Source organism: Oratosquilla oratoria, chromosome 20 (genome assembly GCF_046742065.1).
Source record: "Oratosquilla oratoria isolate Oo_2021 chromosome 20, ASM4674206v1, whole genome shotgun sequence".
Lineage (NCBI taxonomy): Eukaryota > Metazoa > Arthropoda > Malacostraca > Stomatopoda > Squillidae > Oratosquilla > Oratosquilla oratoria.
In genome coordinates this window covers 9,565,362-9,584,412 of record NC_134796.1, presented here as the reverse complement: position 1 = coordinate 9,584,412, position 19,051 = coordinate 9,565,362, and the positions used below count along the sequence as shown (strand labels likewise).

General features: G+C 39.7%; 1 protein-coding gene across 1 annotated transcript in view; it reads left to right on the top strand.

Moving 5' to 3' along the window:
- LOC143036047 (uncharacterized) overlaps window positions 1-18,778 on the top strand; it is a 76,227-nt gene extending 57,449 nt beyond the window's left edge. The window contains exons 3-7 of the mRNA XM_076203303.1: window positions 9,470-9,592; window positions 12,455-12,668; window positions 13,785-13,929; window positions 15,346-15,475; window positions 16,019-18,778. Of these exons, the coding sequence (XP_076059418.1) occupies window positions 9,470-9,592; window positions 12,455-12,668; window positions 13,785-13,929; window positions 15,346-15,475; window positions 16,019-16,254 (848 nt within the window). The 3' untranslated portion in view covers window positions 16,255-18,778. The remainder of the gene's footprint in view (window positions 1-9,469; window positions 9,593-12,454; window positions 12,669-13,784; window positions 13,930-15,345; window positions 15,476-16,018) is intronic.
- Window positions 18,779-19,051: the final 273 nt, after the last annotated feature.

Below are 19,051 nucleotides of genomic sequence, written 5' to 3'. Positions count from 1 at the left end.
CACAGTTGCGAGCTTCGAGGAAAGAAAAGAAAAGAAGAGAGAAGAAAAAGTGAAAGAAGAAGAAGAAGAAAAGTGAAAGAAGAAGAAGAATAAGAAGAAGAAGAAAAAGTGAAAGAAGAAGAAGAAGAAAAAGTGAAAGAAGAAGAATAAGAAAAAGAAAAGAAGAAGAAGAAAAAGTGAAAGAAGAGGAAGAAGAAGAAAAGTGAAAGAAGAATAAGAATAAGAAGAAAAAGTGAAAGAAGAAGAAGAAAAAGTGAAAGAAGAAGAAGAAGAAAAAGTGAAAGAAGAAGAAGAAGAAAAAGTGAAAGAAGAAGAAGAAGAAAAAGTGAAAGAAGAAGAAGAAGAAGAAGAAGAAGAAAAAGCGAAAGAAGAAGAAGAAGAAAAAGTGAAAGAAGAAGAAGAAGAAGAAAAAGTGAAAGAAGAAGAAGAATAAGAAGAAGAAAAAGTGAAAGAAGAAGAAGAAGAATAAGAAGAAGAAAAAGTGAAAGAAGAAGAAGAAAAAGTGAAAGATGAAGAAGAAGAAGAAAAAGAAGAAGAAGAAAAGGAAAAAGACGAGGTGCATTCACCTCTCCCTGACCCCCCTCCACCCCATCTTCTTTCTATCTCTCGTCCTCATGATCCTCTACGTCTCCACCTCTCCACTAACGCCTCCTATTCCACACCCTCCTCTCGCCCTCCACATACGCCTTCCCCTCCTTCTACCACTTCTCCTTTCCTTCCCCTTTCCCTCCATTCTATTTGTCCTTAAATTGAACAAATTTAAGCTTAAGAAGGAAATAGGCGAGAACTGGTTAATCAACACAGTGGGTAACGAATGGAATAGATTTATTACTATGTAGTGAACGCTGAACCACTTGGTTCTTTTAAGAGAAGATGAGATAACCTGATGGATAGGGATGACAGGTGGTAAGGGACATGGAACTGCCTAGTGTAGGCTTTATGGTCTCCTGGAGTCTCCTCCATCCTTATGTTCTTCTATTCTTCTGTTCTTATGTTCTCCCATCCTCACCCTCCTTTTGGCCAACGCATGAAAACAGAGTGAGGAAGTTTGTAATTCGGAGATTTAGTAAGGTGGACATTTCTGCTGATGTTTAAACTCCTCAGAGACGGATCTGCCCTCTGCTATACTCCGCTCTCTCTATCTTGGGAGCGAAGGGGGAGGGAGCAATATCCATACGAGAAAAAAAAAATAAAACCTGTTGGATCATTTATATTTGCGGAATGCATATATCATAAACACAAGAGAAGAATCAGTAAGTGACAAGGAAAAAATATTGGAAGAATGTAATATATATATATATATATATATATATATGTATATATATATGAAATATTAATGGTAATGATGGTAATAACATTAATAACAATAGCAACAATAACAACAGCAATGATAACAATAACAATAGTAGTAATAATAATAATAACAATGATAACAACGCTAATATAAAAAAATATTAATAACGATAATAATAAAAACAACAACGCTAACAACAACAAAAGCTACCATCTGAATAGCCTCTGCCACCCGCTTTATCTCTTCACGTGGAGACTCGAACAGGAGCCTCATCGCCACAGAGGGCAAAACACTCTCAAGGGTATTCAGGTCGCATGTACAACACGCACACGCGAGATCTGCTGACTCCATTGCACGTGCGGTATATAGCCCGCCCCATATGTAGATTAACATCCCGTTAGAGAGTACAGGTTTCCTTCCAAGTCTGATGAATTCTCTTTGGCAGTAGATAAGATCCCGTAGATTTTGTTATCGTAGCGATGGACTCAATCCCGGAAAGATACTGCTGTCATTTTGGATTTTTTTTTTTTTTCGGTATGGCTAATGCCAGGCAATATTTTGAACGAACGAAACACTGTTATGGCTTCAAATTGCAATCTTCTGATTTTAGCTATAACTACAATCTATAACTATCTTTACTGGTTCTCAATCTGGGAGCCTATAGTCCCTCAGGGGTTCACAAATATTCTCACAAGAGGAGCCACTAATCCAAATCTAGCGGGAGTTAGTGGAGGCTTAGTGATTTAATTCAGTGCTTTGCCCGTTTTTCCCGTGAGGTTTAATAACAGCAAAACACAAAGTATTTGAGAGAACGGATTGGGAATCCCAGAGTTCCACTTGACGCTATGAGGTCTTCCAGGATGCGGCTCCTGAAACCAGTTATAACGAAGAAATACGAAACTAAGGAGACGAAGTTTTCCGAAAACAACAAGAGTAAATGATGACAAACCACTTCACCTCATTTTGAATTTGGAGAATTTGAAGGAATCTTGTTCACTCATGTTAAAGTTAAGTTATATAGCTGTTCAGTTTCGTTGAAGTACATTTTTTCTCATAATTTCGTATTCTGAAAGGTGATGGAACGTATGTTATCTGGTAAGTTTACACCAAGTAAATGGATTTGTAAAAGAAAGAAAGCTTTGGGCTGCGACCGCGTTGAAGTCTCCGAGTACCATGACCCTATACCAAAAGCCCAAGCCTTCTGGTGTACAAATTAGAAGAGAAACGGTAACCGGGTCATTATGTAGAGCGAGGGGTCCTCTCCCAACTGAATAAAACCACCTAGAAATCTATCTTTCCCTTTATGAGGGTAGCCTGAATAAAAATGAAAAACCACGACGACAGCGCCAAGTCGAAAATAGATTTTACTTCTCTGAGGAAAGGAATGATGATTAAAAACCGTCTAACGGTAACCAAAATCAATCCATATCAGGATCTCGCGCGATCAAAGCCCTTTTATATATATATATATATATATATATATATATATATATATATATAATATAATATATATATATATATATTTTCATTATTATTTCTATCCTCATCATCATTGTCGTCGTCGACGTCATCATCATTATTATCATTATTATTATTATTATTACTTTTATTTATTTCATTATTATTATCATTACAAACATACATACATACATACATAGATACATACATACATGCATACATACATAAACTAAAGGCTTTTTCCCCCTTACAAGGGAGGTAGTCAAAAAAAACAAAGGCATAGAAACCACTCTCACATATTTCATGCCCTACATACTCCACTCCCCTCTGCCCTCTTCTCTCCCTCTTATCTCGGCATCTCCTGGATGACGTGTCATCTCTGCATCTTGTCCACTGCCCTGGGTCAGAAGCAGTGACGCAAGACACAGCACATCCACAGCGAGGCCGCTTCATTAAATAGGTGACCCCCCTCTCCGTCCCCCATGCAGAAAAGGAGAAGACGGGGAGAAATCCCTTCCTCCAGTCTCTCTCCCTCAATACTCACTTCTAGTCTGCTGCCACTTTCTCCCCTTGTACATCAATCATCTTACTTTTACCCACATTTATCTTTAACTTCCTTCTTTCGCACAACTTCCCAAACTCTGTCACTAACTTCCTCAATCCCTCCTCTGATTCTGCCACAAGCGCACTGTCGTCAGCAAACAACAACTGGCTTATCTCCCACTTTTCTCCATTTTCTTTAACCATCTCCAATCCCAAACCCACTACCCTTACATTTACCTCTCGCACCACCTCTTCCATGTATAAATTGAACAGCCAGGGCGACATAACGCATCCCTGACGAAGTCTCACCTTTACCTCAAACCTCTCACTCTCTCCATTTCTAATCCTAACACATGCTCTACTACTCTCGTAAAAATTCTTGACTCCTTTCAACAGCTTTCCTCCTATCCCATATATCTGTGATACCTTCCACATTCTTTTCTTGTCTACCCTGTCATAAGCTTTTTCCAGATCCATAATAGCCCCAAAAAACATCTTTACCCTTTCCTATAGCTTTCTCACATATCTAATCACAAAAATCTGATCCACGCAACCCCTACCTATCCTAAACGCGCTCTGTTCCTCATCAATTACCCCCTCTATTTCCCTCCTAATCCTCTCAATCAAGACCCTCCCATGAGCCTTCCCAACTATACTTAACAAGCTGATCCCTCTGAAACTACTACATTCACACTTGTCCCCTTTTCCCTTGTAAAGTGGAACTATATAGGCACTCCTCCAGTCCTCTGGTACTCTACCCTCTCTTAAACAAACATTAAATATCCTCACCAGCCAGTCCACTATCACTGTACCTTCTTTTTTCAGACATCATCATCGTTATTATTATTATTATTACTATAATTATCATTATTACCATCATTATTCTAGACTGGAGATATCGCCCAAACCCACCTCGTCACCCTAATGAAATTATCTGGTGCTATTCGGAATAGAAAATTCAAATTGTTCTCTCGATTGTTCATAGAACAAAGTCACTCAATATGGTGGTGACCTTTACACATTTTGTTATAGCAAGCGCCAGACTATTTCATTCAACTGAGGAGTGAAATTCATCATTGTCCGGAATCTTTGTCGACCGAAATCTCTCTGCTCCCTGATGACACGATAGAACCTATGAAGCATACGTCGCCTTATAAAAAAAAAAGCTAGGAAAAGAAAACACGAAAACCCGTAGTCTTTTGACAGTAAATGCATAAAAAAGGAGCAAATAAATAAACCGTTAAGGAAAAATAGTATAGAAATAAAGAAGAAAAAGGAAAAAATATTTGTCTACAAAATGGCCTCCACGGCCTGCAAAATGGCTGCTCTGGAGAAGGCAAAATCTTGCTTACGCAATGTCGCTTGTGTTGCTGCTGCTAGCGACTGCTGGTCTTATCGTAGACGATAACTATTACGTCATGACAGAACAGAGCCAATTACTTCTCTCTCTGCAGTCAGACAGTCTGTCATACAATCTGTCTGTTTATGTCTACCTTCGTTGATCTTATGTCGCTCAAAGGTAAATACTGCGACTAGTAACATCTCATGTGATTCATTACGCCTTAGAATATGTGACTCATGATAAATAGCAAATAGCCTCTTGGATGAGAGCTCAAGGCTCGTATATAGGCAAAACTATGATGTATTCATACACACACAGACACACACACACACACACACACACACACACACACACACACACACACACACACACACGTCCTTGTTAAATAATACCCTGGAAAATGTTGTATACATACTTCTTTATATACAAGAAAAGGCCTTTTATGACAAAAGGTGTAGTTCAGGAAATCCGAAAACCAAACTAATCTAGATAAAAGTAAAGTGCTTGTGATGAAGTTACAAGAAAGAAGTAAAGAAGGAAAGAAAAATACCGAAAATTCTCTGAAGCACAAAAGAGGCAAAAGTGTTTGGGCGTCCATTGGCTTCTGGCCAATGGCGACCAGATTCCTCAAACGGAAATATGCTAGACAGTTGCTGAAATTATACTAGATTGGCAAAAAGAATGCTAAACCTTGAGTTCCTTTGATTACGTTCATTTTCTATTATATTTCTTATCAGGATGATATGATTATATGAGGAGATATGCTCGATTTAGCATGATTATGCTAAGTCTGGTCACCGTGGCCAGTCAAGGCGCTTGTGAGGAAAGATTTTCGTGACGTCATGTCGCTTCTGTAGGCGAAAACCTACAAATTATTTCATCTTGATGATGGTTTACATTACAAGAAGAAGGTGTCACCTTCCCCATCCTCTCTGATGAGAGATTACTTTTGTTAAAGTTATTTGGAATTCTATATCAGAATCGTTCTAAAGGCATGAAATTATATATATATATATATATATATATATATATATAAGATTGAATTCTCTAATATAGTCAACATATATATATATACATATATATATATATTATATAAATATATATATATATATATATATATATCAAACAGCAACTGGCTTTTCTCACATTTTTCTCCTTTTTCTTTAACCATCTCCAATCCCCGGCCCAACACCCTTGCATTTACCTCTCGTACCACCCCATCCATGTATAAATTGAACAGCCAGGGCGACATAACACATCCCTGACGACGTTCCATCTTTACCTCAGACCACTCACTCTCTCCATTTCTAATCCTAACACACGCTCTACTAACGTAAAAACTCCACCTCATGGATCATAACACATATACATATATATATATGTGTATATATTATATATATATATATATATATATATATATATATATATATATAAACAATAACGAAGAAATACTCGTATTGTAAAAGAGGAGAAGGAATAAGAAGGAACAGGAAGGCAGCACCAAATAATTTCCCCAAGGTTCCATTTACGAGTCAAGTCTCCCTTTGTAGTCGACACGAAGGTATTTCCTCCAATTAGATTTCTACTGACGTTTCCAAGAATAGGTGGATGTAGAAGACAACCTAACGCACTCTAGGAGAAGACATCAGTCGAGAGTGAACGACATAAAAGAAGAAAACGGGACGAGGAGAAGGAAACGGGAAAGATACAGAGCTAACCAATAAACAATCAAGTTCATAAGATGTTATGTAAAGAAGAGGAGGAAGATGAAGGAGGAGGAGGAGAAGGAGGAGGAAGAGTAGAAGGAGGAGGAGGAGGAGGAAGAGTAGAAGGAGGAGGAGGAGGAAGAGTAGAAGGAGGAGGAAGAGGAGGAAGAGAGGGACAAAGAAAAATGTGTTGGAAACCAAGAAGGAGCGAGTGAAAAGAAAACGGAGATGCGAGAGGGAAGATAAGCTGGTGAAGCAGAGAAGAAAGTTAATCCACAAATACATTGAGGAAAACTTAGCAGATTTTTTTTCATCTACGCGGAGAAGCTTTTTGTGTGATTGCGAGAGGGAGAGAGAGAGAGAGAGAGAGAGAGAGAGAGAGAGAGAGAGAGAGAGAGAGAGAGAGAGAGAGAGAGAGAGAGAGACAGAGAGAGAGAGAGAACGAGGTAGACAGAAGGACGGCTGAAAAACTAAGCATGAGGAGGAGAAAAGTGGGGAAGACTTGAGAAGAAAGAAAGAAAAATAACAAAAATGTAGAGAAAAGAAAAGAGGGCAATAGAAAGTCAGGAAGAACATAAGAGAGATAGGATAAGTGAAGTACATAGAACCGAAGAAGCATAGTGAAGAGTGAGAGGAGACAAAGGGTAGGCGAGGGGAGACAAACAGGAAGATGGAGAATAGCTCTAGTGAGGCGGCTGGTCGGCGAAGCAGGCCATGACGCGTCTACAACGCTATGACGCAACGGAAGGTGAGAGAGAAGAGGAAGAAGAAGAAAAAAAAAAAGGTTACTGGTTGCGCAACTCCACAGCACGTCCACCAGCAGGTCCATCCCCTCCTCCTCCCCTTCCTCCTCCTCCTCCTCTCCCTCCTCCTCCTTCCCACCTTCTACTCCTCTTGACTGTACTCTCTCTTTTTTTTTCGCTTTCTCCCGTCAGTACGTAATCTCGTCTCTCTTTCCATATTGCTTCTTTGACAATTCCCCGCGTCTCCTTCCCTCTCTCTAAGCATAAATGCATACAGTATATGCACGCACGCACACACACACACACACACACACACACACACACACACACACACACACACACACACACACACACGTGTATATATATATATATATATACAATATATCATACATATTATATTCTCTCGATCTCTCTCTACAATTTCCTATTGCTGAACCACTCTTAGAGCAAGAAAACCCACTCATTCCCTTCTCTCAAGGCTCCCTCGTTTCTTCCTTTCCTTTCCAAATTATCTCGTTCCGTTACCTTCCTCTCCTCCACTCCCTCGCCCCCACCCATTTCCCTCCTCCCAGCCTCCCAGCGTTCCCTTTCCCTCCATCTCCTAGCTCCCCTTCCTTCTTTCCTGGAACGTCCCCACTCGTAACCTTGCACCTTGAAGCTGCTCGCCCTGCTGTTGCCCCAAGGGTGGCGGGTAAGCAGGGGGAGCATCGTCCGCGTCTGGACTATAATGGTTTCAATCATCGGCAGTAATCACCTGTAGACCATAAGAACATAAGAATGGAGGAGGCTGCAAGAGACCATAAGGCCAACACTAGGTAGTGCAGTGTCTTTCACCACCTGTCATCCCTATCCATACAGTTATCTAATCTTCTCGTAAAATAACCAATTGTTTCAGTGTTCGCTATATGGTTACAAAGTCTATTTTACGTTCACACGTGAGGTGTCCATCAATGTACATCCGGCACGTGATTGTGGCAACCTATATACACGTGTTGCACGTTTACGTATGTTGCTATGCGTGCATGCATCCAAAGAAAACTTGTTTTTTGGTGTGGGGTACTGTAAGAGTTTCGTAGATGAGGTTCATAGATATAAGTAGACAAGTGAGGTAGATAGAGAGGTAGGTGGGGAGAATTTCATTTTCATGAGTTGGATGTTTGATAAACAACAGTCGTAGGCAAAGGAATTGCACAACCTCGCTCCTTGCCTAAAATTTTACAAACAATTGTGGGGGTCCCGATTTCATTGCTGTATTATGCTGATTTAACAGAATGTAAACTAAGTCAGTGGTACATTGATTTCAAGATTGCTTGACTAAGCAATATTTCTTAAGGGGTTTGTAACAGCTTTTCTCATTGGAGAAAGGGTGGAGGAGGAGAAAATTTAGTTGATTCATGGGAGTAAAGTCACGCCCTTAAGGGAGATACTTAGATGTAAAAGTAAAGATCACTGGACTAAAGAAATCATGACGTCAATGTGAACTGACCTAGAGATCAAATTGAGGATTCTAGATGGGAGTCCTCCGGTGTAACTACGACAATCACGTTGTAGAGGAATTAGTGAAGAAACCCAAGGGAAAATATCAACAGTTTTCATACCCTCTCTTAGACAGCGTAACATGAACAGACTTCCCACAGAAGAATTTGCGAATGACTTTCTTACTTATAGACAGTGATGAAAAGAGAATAGAAAGTGAGAGACAAAACACAAAACGGTAAACAGTGATAACAACGGAGGTTCTATGCAACCCGCACGGACTCAATTCACACAATATTTTTTTTTATGACTTGAGACTATTTGTCACTCAACTAAGAATGCTGGTCACTTTTAACTTCTATTCCTTCTTTCTCCTGCCCTCCTAAAGCTCTCATTTCCCATTCCTTCCATTACTCCACTTCTTGGATAGAAACGCTGGTTATAATTTTCGGAGATAAAATGCAAATATGTGTATGTGTATGTGTGAGAGTGTAGTTTGCATACGTATGAAACAGCTAATGTGGGTCAAAGTATAGTCTGAATATACAAGTCATGGTTTATGTATGTATGTATGTGTGTGTGTGTGTGTGTGTGTGTGTGTGTGTGTGTGTGTGTGTGTGTGTGTGTGTGTGTGTGTGTGTGTGTGTGTGTGTGTGTTTGGGTGAATGCGCCTATTTACATAGATACGTTACATTCTGCTAATTCAATATGGTTATAAACCAAATTATGTTGAATGTGAACGAATACATAGAAATAATGATAAAAAGCGTCGTTACTAAAAAGACATGCACAATATAACAATGCACAAGTTAATAGTCTAAAAGTTTGTTAATTTGAATTGTATTACTACATATTGCATTCAAATTATCTAACTGTAGTTGTGATTTTTGGTCCCCTTCTTTTGCAGCACCTTTCGAGAATCCAACTGGAAACGTGTCTTATAAACTGGACACCTGCATCACTCCCGCCGGCTGGGCTTTCAGCATCTGGGGAATCATCTACGCTGGACTTGCCTTCATCGTCGTCTATGGTAAGCCTCAATACACAAAAATCAGAATTTGTTTCCGGTAGGTCCTTTCCCCTCCCAACTTTGCGTACATTAACCCCTTCCCAGTGGAAGTCTGGTGAGAGTGACGGTATTTGGACGTTGTGGTTGTTATTAGGACATTCCAAGTATCATAATGGCTTTAGACATTATTTCGAAAATGGTTGGGTTGGGTTAAATTAGAGCAATGGCTCTGTAGTTGGGGAAGACACGTTTGCATCCAATATACATTGGCATCCAGCACACCCAAGCGAAATATGAATTGGTTACACGTCGGCTGACCTTTCCATATATGGCGGAGTTTCGCCGGAGGCTGTGAAAAGGAGGATAAAATGAAAAGTAAATTCCTGATCTTCCCAGAGTCTAGTGAGGGGGATTCACATTCATCTTTATCAATATAAACTTGACATAGATAGGAAGACAGATAGATAGATAATGGATACATTCCGTTCGATTTCCTTTTGTTTACATAATAGAAGCCTCGTGACGTTGGAACTTCTCTTGTGTAATCACTTCGAGGAAACGTCGCATCCCAGTTGCCGGGGAGATGAACACTAATATGCATATGAACTAGTACTAAACACTGATATTTCCAACTTAACTTTACTTGTGTGTATGCAAGTTGTTAAGTACAAGTTGAGACTGGACTTCCACTCCTATCTCATCCTGGCACAAACGAAAATTTGCTCACTTAATTTTTCAAAATCCTCATAAATCCTTTGCGCTGGTAGCGTAATCGGAATCGCGCCGGTCTCGCAGTTGCTTAGTTGTAGATTCGACTCCCGCACTCCTCTAAACACAGTTTGGACTTTTTTACTCTCCTCGCTACCTTTTATGAACCCTGTGATTATACAGGTCCCTTCTCCATTACAATGACACGACTGGTTCTGTATCCATGATTCTATACTAAGTTCTACACGCTCTGAAGTACCATGACTCAAGCAACTTTATTAACTTTGATTGATATAATTAACCCTCGTCCCTCCCTTGAAAGACGCACACCCTAATACTAATGCAATTACAACGCGTGCAAATATTTCTCCCTCGCAGGCCATGATGCACAGAGAAGCTGGTAATAGTAACTGTCGTGGTAATAGAACTGAATAGTAATAACATTATCCCATAAGAGACAAAGAGGAAGAAAAGGAATTGGAGAAAGGAGAAGAGGAGGCAAATGACAAGGAGGAAGAGGAATAATGAAGGACGGGAAAGGAGAAGGAGAGAGAACTGGAGAGAGCGAAGGAGAGAGAAGAGAGAACCAAGGAGGAGAAGAGAAGGGAGAAGAATGGGGGGAGGATAAAGAAGACTAAAAGTGAAGATAAAGAAGAGGATAAGGAGGAGGAGGAGTAGAAGAGAAGTGTAAGAAAAGAATAAATGGGAAAATCTTAATCACTTCTCTGCCGTGGATTTGCCACAGAGTTGATTAAATTACCCTAGCAGCGGTCAGAATTAATGGAAAAGTACATTTCAGTGCAGAGGAAATTGACTAAGAGCATAAGAACATGATAATAGAGACTACAAGAGACCATAAAGCTTACTCTAAGGAGTTCCATGTCTATTACCACTTGTCACCCCTATCCATAAAGTTATCTCATACTTCCAGCGTTCACAACGTGTTTACTAAGTCTATTACATTCGTTAACCACTTTGTTGGTAAACCAATTCATGGCTATTTCCTTCCTAAACCCAAATTTGTCCAATTTAAACCCATTACTACGAGTCCTACCCCGATCTCTCGTTATTTCTGTCTAATTGAGTCAATTTCGTGGAAATAATAGCTGCGGCGGTGTACCCTCAGTTGAGGAAGGTTGTCTATCGAGACGTCTGTCTGTGCATCAAGTCGTTTGCTTTCGGACAAAACAAGATCCGCAAGATACAGTTGTGGAAGGTTGGACCTGAGCCACGATACATTAGTTGTTGCTGCATTAATGCATTTCCCTAAGAGATTATGTCCGTCAAGAACAAGTGTACACAGAAATGCATCAAATATTGCTCAACGGGAAGATAGATTTGAGTCGTTCTGGTAATGGAGTTGCATCGAAACTTTGAATAAAAAATAGAGGTGAACAGCAATGGTGTACATAATACTAAAAAAAATGGAATAACGAACAAGTAAGCAGATGAACGAATGAATAAATAAATAAAGATAAAACGATTAAATAAATAAGTAGAATCCGCCATCGTTACGTCAGCTGAGACATTATTATGATGTTCAATCCTTCCTTCAAAGAGATCTTGAGCGTCGATTCGAAGGCACACAATGATTACGCGCCATTTTCCCATGACGTCGTCTAAGCAAACTCGAATGCACGTTGTTATTACGTGCCAAAGTATTCTTTCCGTGCTTCACTCTCTTACATGTCAATTCAGATGACACGTGTACGGTTGCAAAACGATTGCTTGATGTAATCGAGCTTAGAATAATAATATTTTGGCTGTTTTTGCTACTGGGTATTACGAAATGTTAGTGGTCAGCTTTGGGGAAACCGTGCGGCTTTTTGTCAGATGCAGACCACAATAAAGACGTTGTTTTTAGAAATGTAGCTGTACTTAGGATGATACATGTATTGACATCATTTACTGGCTTGGAGTTACGAGTTTCATTAATTTCAGTTTCGTTGTTTTTTAAATAATTTTCAAATCTTAATGAATCTCATTTCTTTTCTTTAAGATAATAAATTTTCTAAGAGAGATAAAATGTAAAAAATTATAAATCTCCTAGAAGACAAACGTGCGCGGTAAATCTAGCTTTCAATGTTCGCATGAATGCTCAGTCGATGAACTTTTTTCATACAATTAGATGATGTAACCAGCTCACGGTGATTAAAGAAAACTTTATATTTTCAGGGGTGACTCTATTATTCCGGAAAATTGGCTTCAGTACAGCCTGGCAAGCCGGGGGCGCCCTCTCTACGCCCTTCTTGGTCATCCTGTCCATCAGTTTGATCCTTAATTTCTGCTGGCTCTTCGCCTGGGACGGTTACAAGATCACAGGTTCGACCATTCTCCTTCTCCTCATCGCCGTCATGAACTGCACAGGCATCTGTCTGTCGTCCTTCAGGTGAGTACAGTCAAATTAATCAATGAACATTTCGAACTTCAACCCTCGAAGACGGTGGAGTACAAATGATTACAAAGGCGGAGCATGCCGACAGGAGATCTTTTGGTCCATAACTAGGAGGAATGCCAAAAAAATATATATAATAATGATAAAAAATAGAATAAATAAAATAAAATAAAAGTTATAATAGTATAAATAATAATAAATAAAATAAATAAATGCATAGGTATAGTTAAATAATAAACAAACAGGTAAATAGTAAATTATAATGAATTGACGGATAAATGATAATAGATAAAAGTCAAGCAAATAATAAACAGACAAATAATAACAAACAAACAAATAATATAAAATAAATGGCAATCATTACAGCATCTTGCTTAGATGTCGAGTCTGAAATTGGAAGGGATTTATGTAAAAAATAAAATATAGTTTAGGTACCTTGGAGTAGAACAAAATCTTCTGACGTTATCAACAATAGAAGCAATATAAAGTCACTATGTTGAAAAGTCAGCCACATTGTTAGATCAATTATAAAGGGGTCACAAAGATGTCATTTCATTCTATTCTCCTGTTCTAAGGCGGGCAGATAATTTTCTGGTCGTATATCCGTAGATAATATTATGCTGTGACTATGTATGCATCTGCTACGATTATGATAATAGATTTTTCGGATTTTTTTCTTTGTTTCTGTTTTAGACACATGAACACAAACTCACGGTTTAAACACCTTCTCCTATATGCACATACATGTACATATACATACTGCATACACACTACACCTTGATGGTTAAGTCGTTCAATGCTATTTCTGAACGCGACAAAAATGTTCTGAAAAGACTCGTATTTTAGTTCTGTTAGAATAAAAAGGATGATGAATAAGACCCACTATCCTTTGCAGCTTCCGGCTTCGTTCTTGCAAGGCGCGACAAAAATGTTCTGAAAAGACTCGTATTTTAGTTCTCAGTTAGAATAAAAAGGATGATGAATAAGACCCACTTTCCTTTGCAGCTTCCTAAAAGCGGCTTCGTTCTTGCAAGACACCTCGAAGGACTCGTATCTTAATTCTAAGTTAAAATAAAAAGGATGATGAATAAGACCCACTTTCCTTTGCAGCTTCCTAAAGGCAGCTTCGTTCTTGCAAGACACCTCAAAGGTCGACTTCTGGCTCGGCATCGTCTCCCTCAACTTCATGGCCACATACACCATGTGGACCGTCATCGCCGCCCTCCTCAACTTCACCATTTTCCTTCAGTATGAGGTGAGGGGGGGTCGCCGATTTAATGAAGCGGCTTTGCTGTGAATGTGCTGTGTCTTGCTGCACTGCTTCTGACCCAGGGCAGTGGACAGGATGCAGGGATGACCCGTCATCCAGGAGGTGCCAAGATAAGAGGGAGGGAGGAGGGTGGAGGGGAGTGGAATATATAGGAAAATGGAATGGGTGGGAGTTGTTTCTATGCCTTTTTCTTTTTGGCTACCCCCGTGTAAGGGGGAAAAAGCCTTTGGTATATGTATGTATGAGGTGAGGCCTCATTGTCTGTCTCAGCTATAGTCTGAGCGCTCCAAGAAGTCAGTGGGACACGTCGTGATTTAATAATAGTCATTCAGCAAATATCAACCCCTCTCTCTCTCTCTCTCTCTCTCTCCCTCTGATTTCTCATCTATGTGCTATCTTTTTATATATTTTGTGTATAGTCAAACAAACTGTATAGTACATTGAGTATTACTATTTAGAATTATAGCGACAATTTGAATAAATTCCATGACACGTAGCAACAGCGCTTTTTTCCCTCCCAGGTTGCTATGTCGAGGTGTCACAAGGGAGACAGGTGGGATGCGGTGGGTAATAATCGTTCTTATAATCCTAGAAAGTGATCCACGCTGTAATATACAGTTTCCTTTACTATATATAGAAAACAATCAAATAGCACATGATTGGAAGTAAGAGAGAGAAAGAGACATATACCAAGGTTGATTTGACATGACGTAAGCCACCACTGAACGGACTCCTTGCAGCGCACAGACTATGTCAGTCAGATATTCACATCCCGTGTACTTCGTTCCAAAGAATCGGGCAGACTGATCAGAGAATTACGTGAGAGCGCTCACAAGTAGCGCTCTCTAACTTTTTCTTATTTTGGAGCGGAGTCCTCTAGTCTCAGAGATGACAGTGAGGCGGAGAAGGTGAAGAGACTTAAGTTATCTACTGTAAGATTTCATGTAAATATAATTAACTCATACGATTACGAGGTTATTACGGTGATATATGTACACGGACAATTGTTTAGTGTGTGTGTGTGTGTGTGTGTGTGTGTGTGTGTGTGTGTGTGTGTGTGTGTGTGTGTGTGTGTGTGTGTATTCACCTTGGTCTTTGGATCACGTGTTGGACTCGTGATCGACAGCTATTTCCCTCCCGGAAGAGAGCTCAGAGCTCGTATGACCGATCTATGGGTAATGCTATGTGTGTGTGTGTGTGTGTGTGTGTGTGTGTGTGTGTGTGTGTGTGTGTGTGTGTGTGTGTGTGTGTGTGTGTGTGTGTGTGTCTGCGTATGTATGTATGAATGTGTGTGTGTGTATACATGTATGTGTACATATGTGTGTATGTACGTGTGTTAGTGTACATATCTACATAACAAATCGGAAGGAATGGCAAATAATGTTTTCCTTTTCTTTTCAGATCAACTTAGATGGAGAATGGACATGTTTCGGAATTCTATTATTTCTGTTGGTCGTCATGTTGGTCTGGTTTGTCGTCGAGGTCACAGTGTTCAAGTTTCATGCCAATCCCGTCCTTGCGCAGTATTTCGGTAAGTTCCCGCCCAGGATGTACACTCTTGCATCCTCCCCTATAAGGAATATCTTCCTTCTTGGTACTGTGTTGAGGGAATTGCTTAGCCCAACCGGGTGCGAAGGGGTAGACGTCTCCACATGTAAACTTATCTCCTAAGAACCGTGCTTACCAGCTCCCAATCTTTGGGTCGTGGCCCCAAACAGCAGCAAGGATAAAGCTTACAAGGCTAATAATATGCCAAGAAAGAGCTTAAGCCCAGGGTGGAAACTTTGTCGCCTCTAGCGTGCCTCTCTGTTTTCCGTTGTCATGTTGAAGTGTCCCTCGCTGAAGGATTCTTCCAAGGCGCTTACAGAGCGTCCCCCACGTGAACCGCAACACATGTTCTTGGGGCTCATTCCTGCTGGTTTCTTTAAACTAAACAGAATGGTCTGTAGTTAGCTAGAGGAAATTATGTAAAGTCACACCTAGAGTTAAGAAGGTTAGTAGACAATAAGCACTATCTAATCGCCTTTTTCCCTTGAGTATGGCCAACGCTAACTGAATTTCCTCTTCCTTTCAGTTTTTGTTTTTGCCATGGTGGGCATTTTCGTGGCCAACAATGAGGACGCTTCCGTCGGCAACCTGGCCCTCCAGATTGTGGCCATGGTCCTTTCCTCACTGATGCTCAGCCTCCGTGTCTTCCTCGCCTTCTACAGGAACAGGGAGAACGCAATGTACAGAAGCAAGGACCTTCCTCAGATTGCTCGACAAGGCGTGGGCGAATCAAGAAGCGGTCTCTCCGACGAAACGGCCTAAAAGACGGGAAGAAAAAAAGATTCGAAATTCTGTCTTATCGTACTTTCAATCTCGACGCTTTATTTTCTTTTTATGTAGAAAAAAATGTCATAATAATTTCATGAAATGTTTTGTGAAAGGTTCATTTTCATTTACTGTAGGAAGCTTCCTGAAAGCTTTTTATCTATTTGTCCCAAAGGATTAAGAACGCTTATCTTTTTTTCATGATCATTCTTCATGCAGTTCACGATACATTACGAAACATAATTCCATTACACAATGAAATCTGCAGTGTTTACACGATCTCCGTTTTCCAATACATTTACCCCAAATTCAGATAGTAATGTTTATTCACATATGCATCTCATAAATGTTCACCATGGCATGGACGAACGTACACACACGTACACACACACACACACACACACACACACACACACACACACACACACACACATACACACACACACGGCTCGACAGCGTAGTGGTACCTTTCGTGACCGCTAATCCAGCGGTCCGAATTCGATTCCCGCCTGGATCTGAAATAATTTTCAGCATCGTTTCACTGCGAGCCGGCACTCCAACTCTTGTAGAAAAGGAGTTGTGTGTGTGTGTGCGTGTAAGGTCAAAACATTTCCAAGGGATCAGTCATGTATGAGCTCTGAGCTCTCATCTAGGATGGTCACAACTGTTGACCACAGGTCCAACACGTGGTCCAAGACCATGGTGAATCACACATCTATTCGTCTTTTATATGAACATTTACATGTATGAACAGTCGTTCTGCAACACTTTAATAATCATGCCAATCTCTTTTAGTGGTAGGTCATATATGATTGTGATATCTACGTGTTCGGGTGCGTTAGCACGTGTTTAATCAGTGTATCCAAAATAGCCAAGTTTTGCGTAACGTTGAAAGTTTTCTTTGTGTGTGTGTGTGTGTGTGTGTGTGTGTGTGTGTGTGTGTGTGTGTGTGTGTGTGTGTGTGTGTGTGTGTGTGTGTGTGTGTGTGTGTGTGTGTGTGTGTGTGTGTGTGTGTGTGTGTGTGTGTGTGTGTGTGTGTGTGTTTGTGTGTGTGCATTGCCTAGTTTGACTAGTTTCCTACTTTGAAGCTACGAGCACCATTTTTTTATACACAGTTTCCTCGTCTTCCTCAACTTCCTTCTGTTTTCTATTTTATTTCTTCTCTATCTTCCTCCTTTTTTCTATTCTGGAGTAAAAAAAATCGGACCATATGGCATATGCTTTTTTATGGATAGGTTTTTAAAGGTATATAATAAGCGAGCTTACATTCTTATAGTAAGAAATGATTAATCTTCCCAAAGACAATGACGTAATATTTTTTCATTAATGGTTACTATCATCCACTGAGGTTACTCGTATAGTGTAAAGATACAGAAACAAGTAGTAATGGATCTTTTATCTTTTCCACTTTGTGGTCGACTCTCCACTCAGCCCCTCTTTCCAGACTACTTATTAAGTTGTCAAAATTCACTTTGCCTCCTTAAGACAGTAGCCATCTTGAAGAATCCCCTCCATTTTTTTTTAGGGCGGGGATGATAGCGAGTGAGATAGTAAATTTGACGTTTCATGGGATATTAAAAGGGGAGAAACTTAGTAATATGCCTCGCGGATATAGTAAACAAAATGAATACTTATGATAAATGAATTTTAATGATTACCGGTAACTCAACCAAGCGTTCAAAGTGATCAACAATAATTAAGTTATCCTCATCTGATTTTAATCGATTGAAATAAACAGCTACAACCAAGTTAGGACCAGTTTAAACAATTTGAAATTATTAGAGGTAATGATTCGATCAAAGTTATCAAAGTAATTACGAAGACCGGATGTTTCTCTTTATCATTTATTTATTGATTTTCCCTCCTTCTCTCTTTCTCTATTTGCGTTATCATTGTATGCAGTCAAGTGAGCGTGTAAATTGATCTATTGTGATCTTTGTGCCATGAATCATTTGCGACAAGGCTAGCGAATAATGCAGAGGTAATGGAGTGTTCTGATTCCAGTGCCAACTGAAGCATTGCTGTTCGTCTCGAGGGATCTCAAATTACTATTCATTACTTTCAGTCGAGATGGTGATCCTTTTAGCAAGCTCCCTTCTTGGGCACTGGGCGGGCCGGTCTAAGTGTTAACTAGGTAGCTGCCCAGAGTTGTCTGATGTAAGTCAGGATTAAGCTTTTAAAGAGACCCATAAATTCAATTCTCTTAACTGGGTGTCATTCATCTCACTAATACGGTTTGGCTTTAGACAGGCGATCATACACGGAGTGAAAGAACTGAACAGAATTGTTCAAAACTTCAGTTGTGGGCTGAACCTTAATTCAATAACATACTTCAGCTTTAGCGAGAAAGAAAACGGCAAATATGCCGCTAGAACGAACTGATTAAAAACGAGTCAAAACTTTGGTCTTCCTGAAGAGTGATATATACTGAAACAGTGATTGTACATATTCTGTAGTGTAAGTTTTCGTATTTCTAAAAGTGATTCGTCCCATAGTACGTTACGTGTATCATGTATGTATCCATAAGACTTATATATGAAATAAAAATACGAAATACATCTTAGTTTGATTATCATTCTCAATCTAACTGAGGAGTCTCCGGATAAATACCATCGTCTGTCGCCAAACAGATTTATGTCACCATTATTGGTGAAGAAATTAACTACCTACAAACTGAAAAAGTTTCAGAATACTATGGAAAAAAAAAAGAATTAAGAAGGAAGAACAAGTAAAAGGAAAGGAAAAATATAAAGAAAGAATTAGGAAAAGAGAAAGATAAAAATAAAGGAAACAA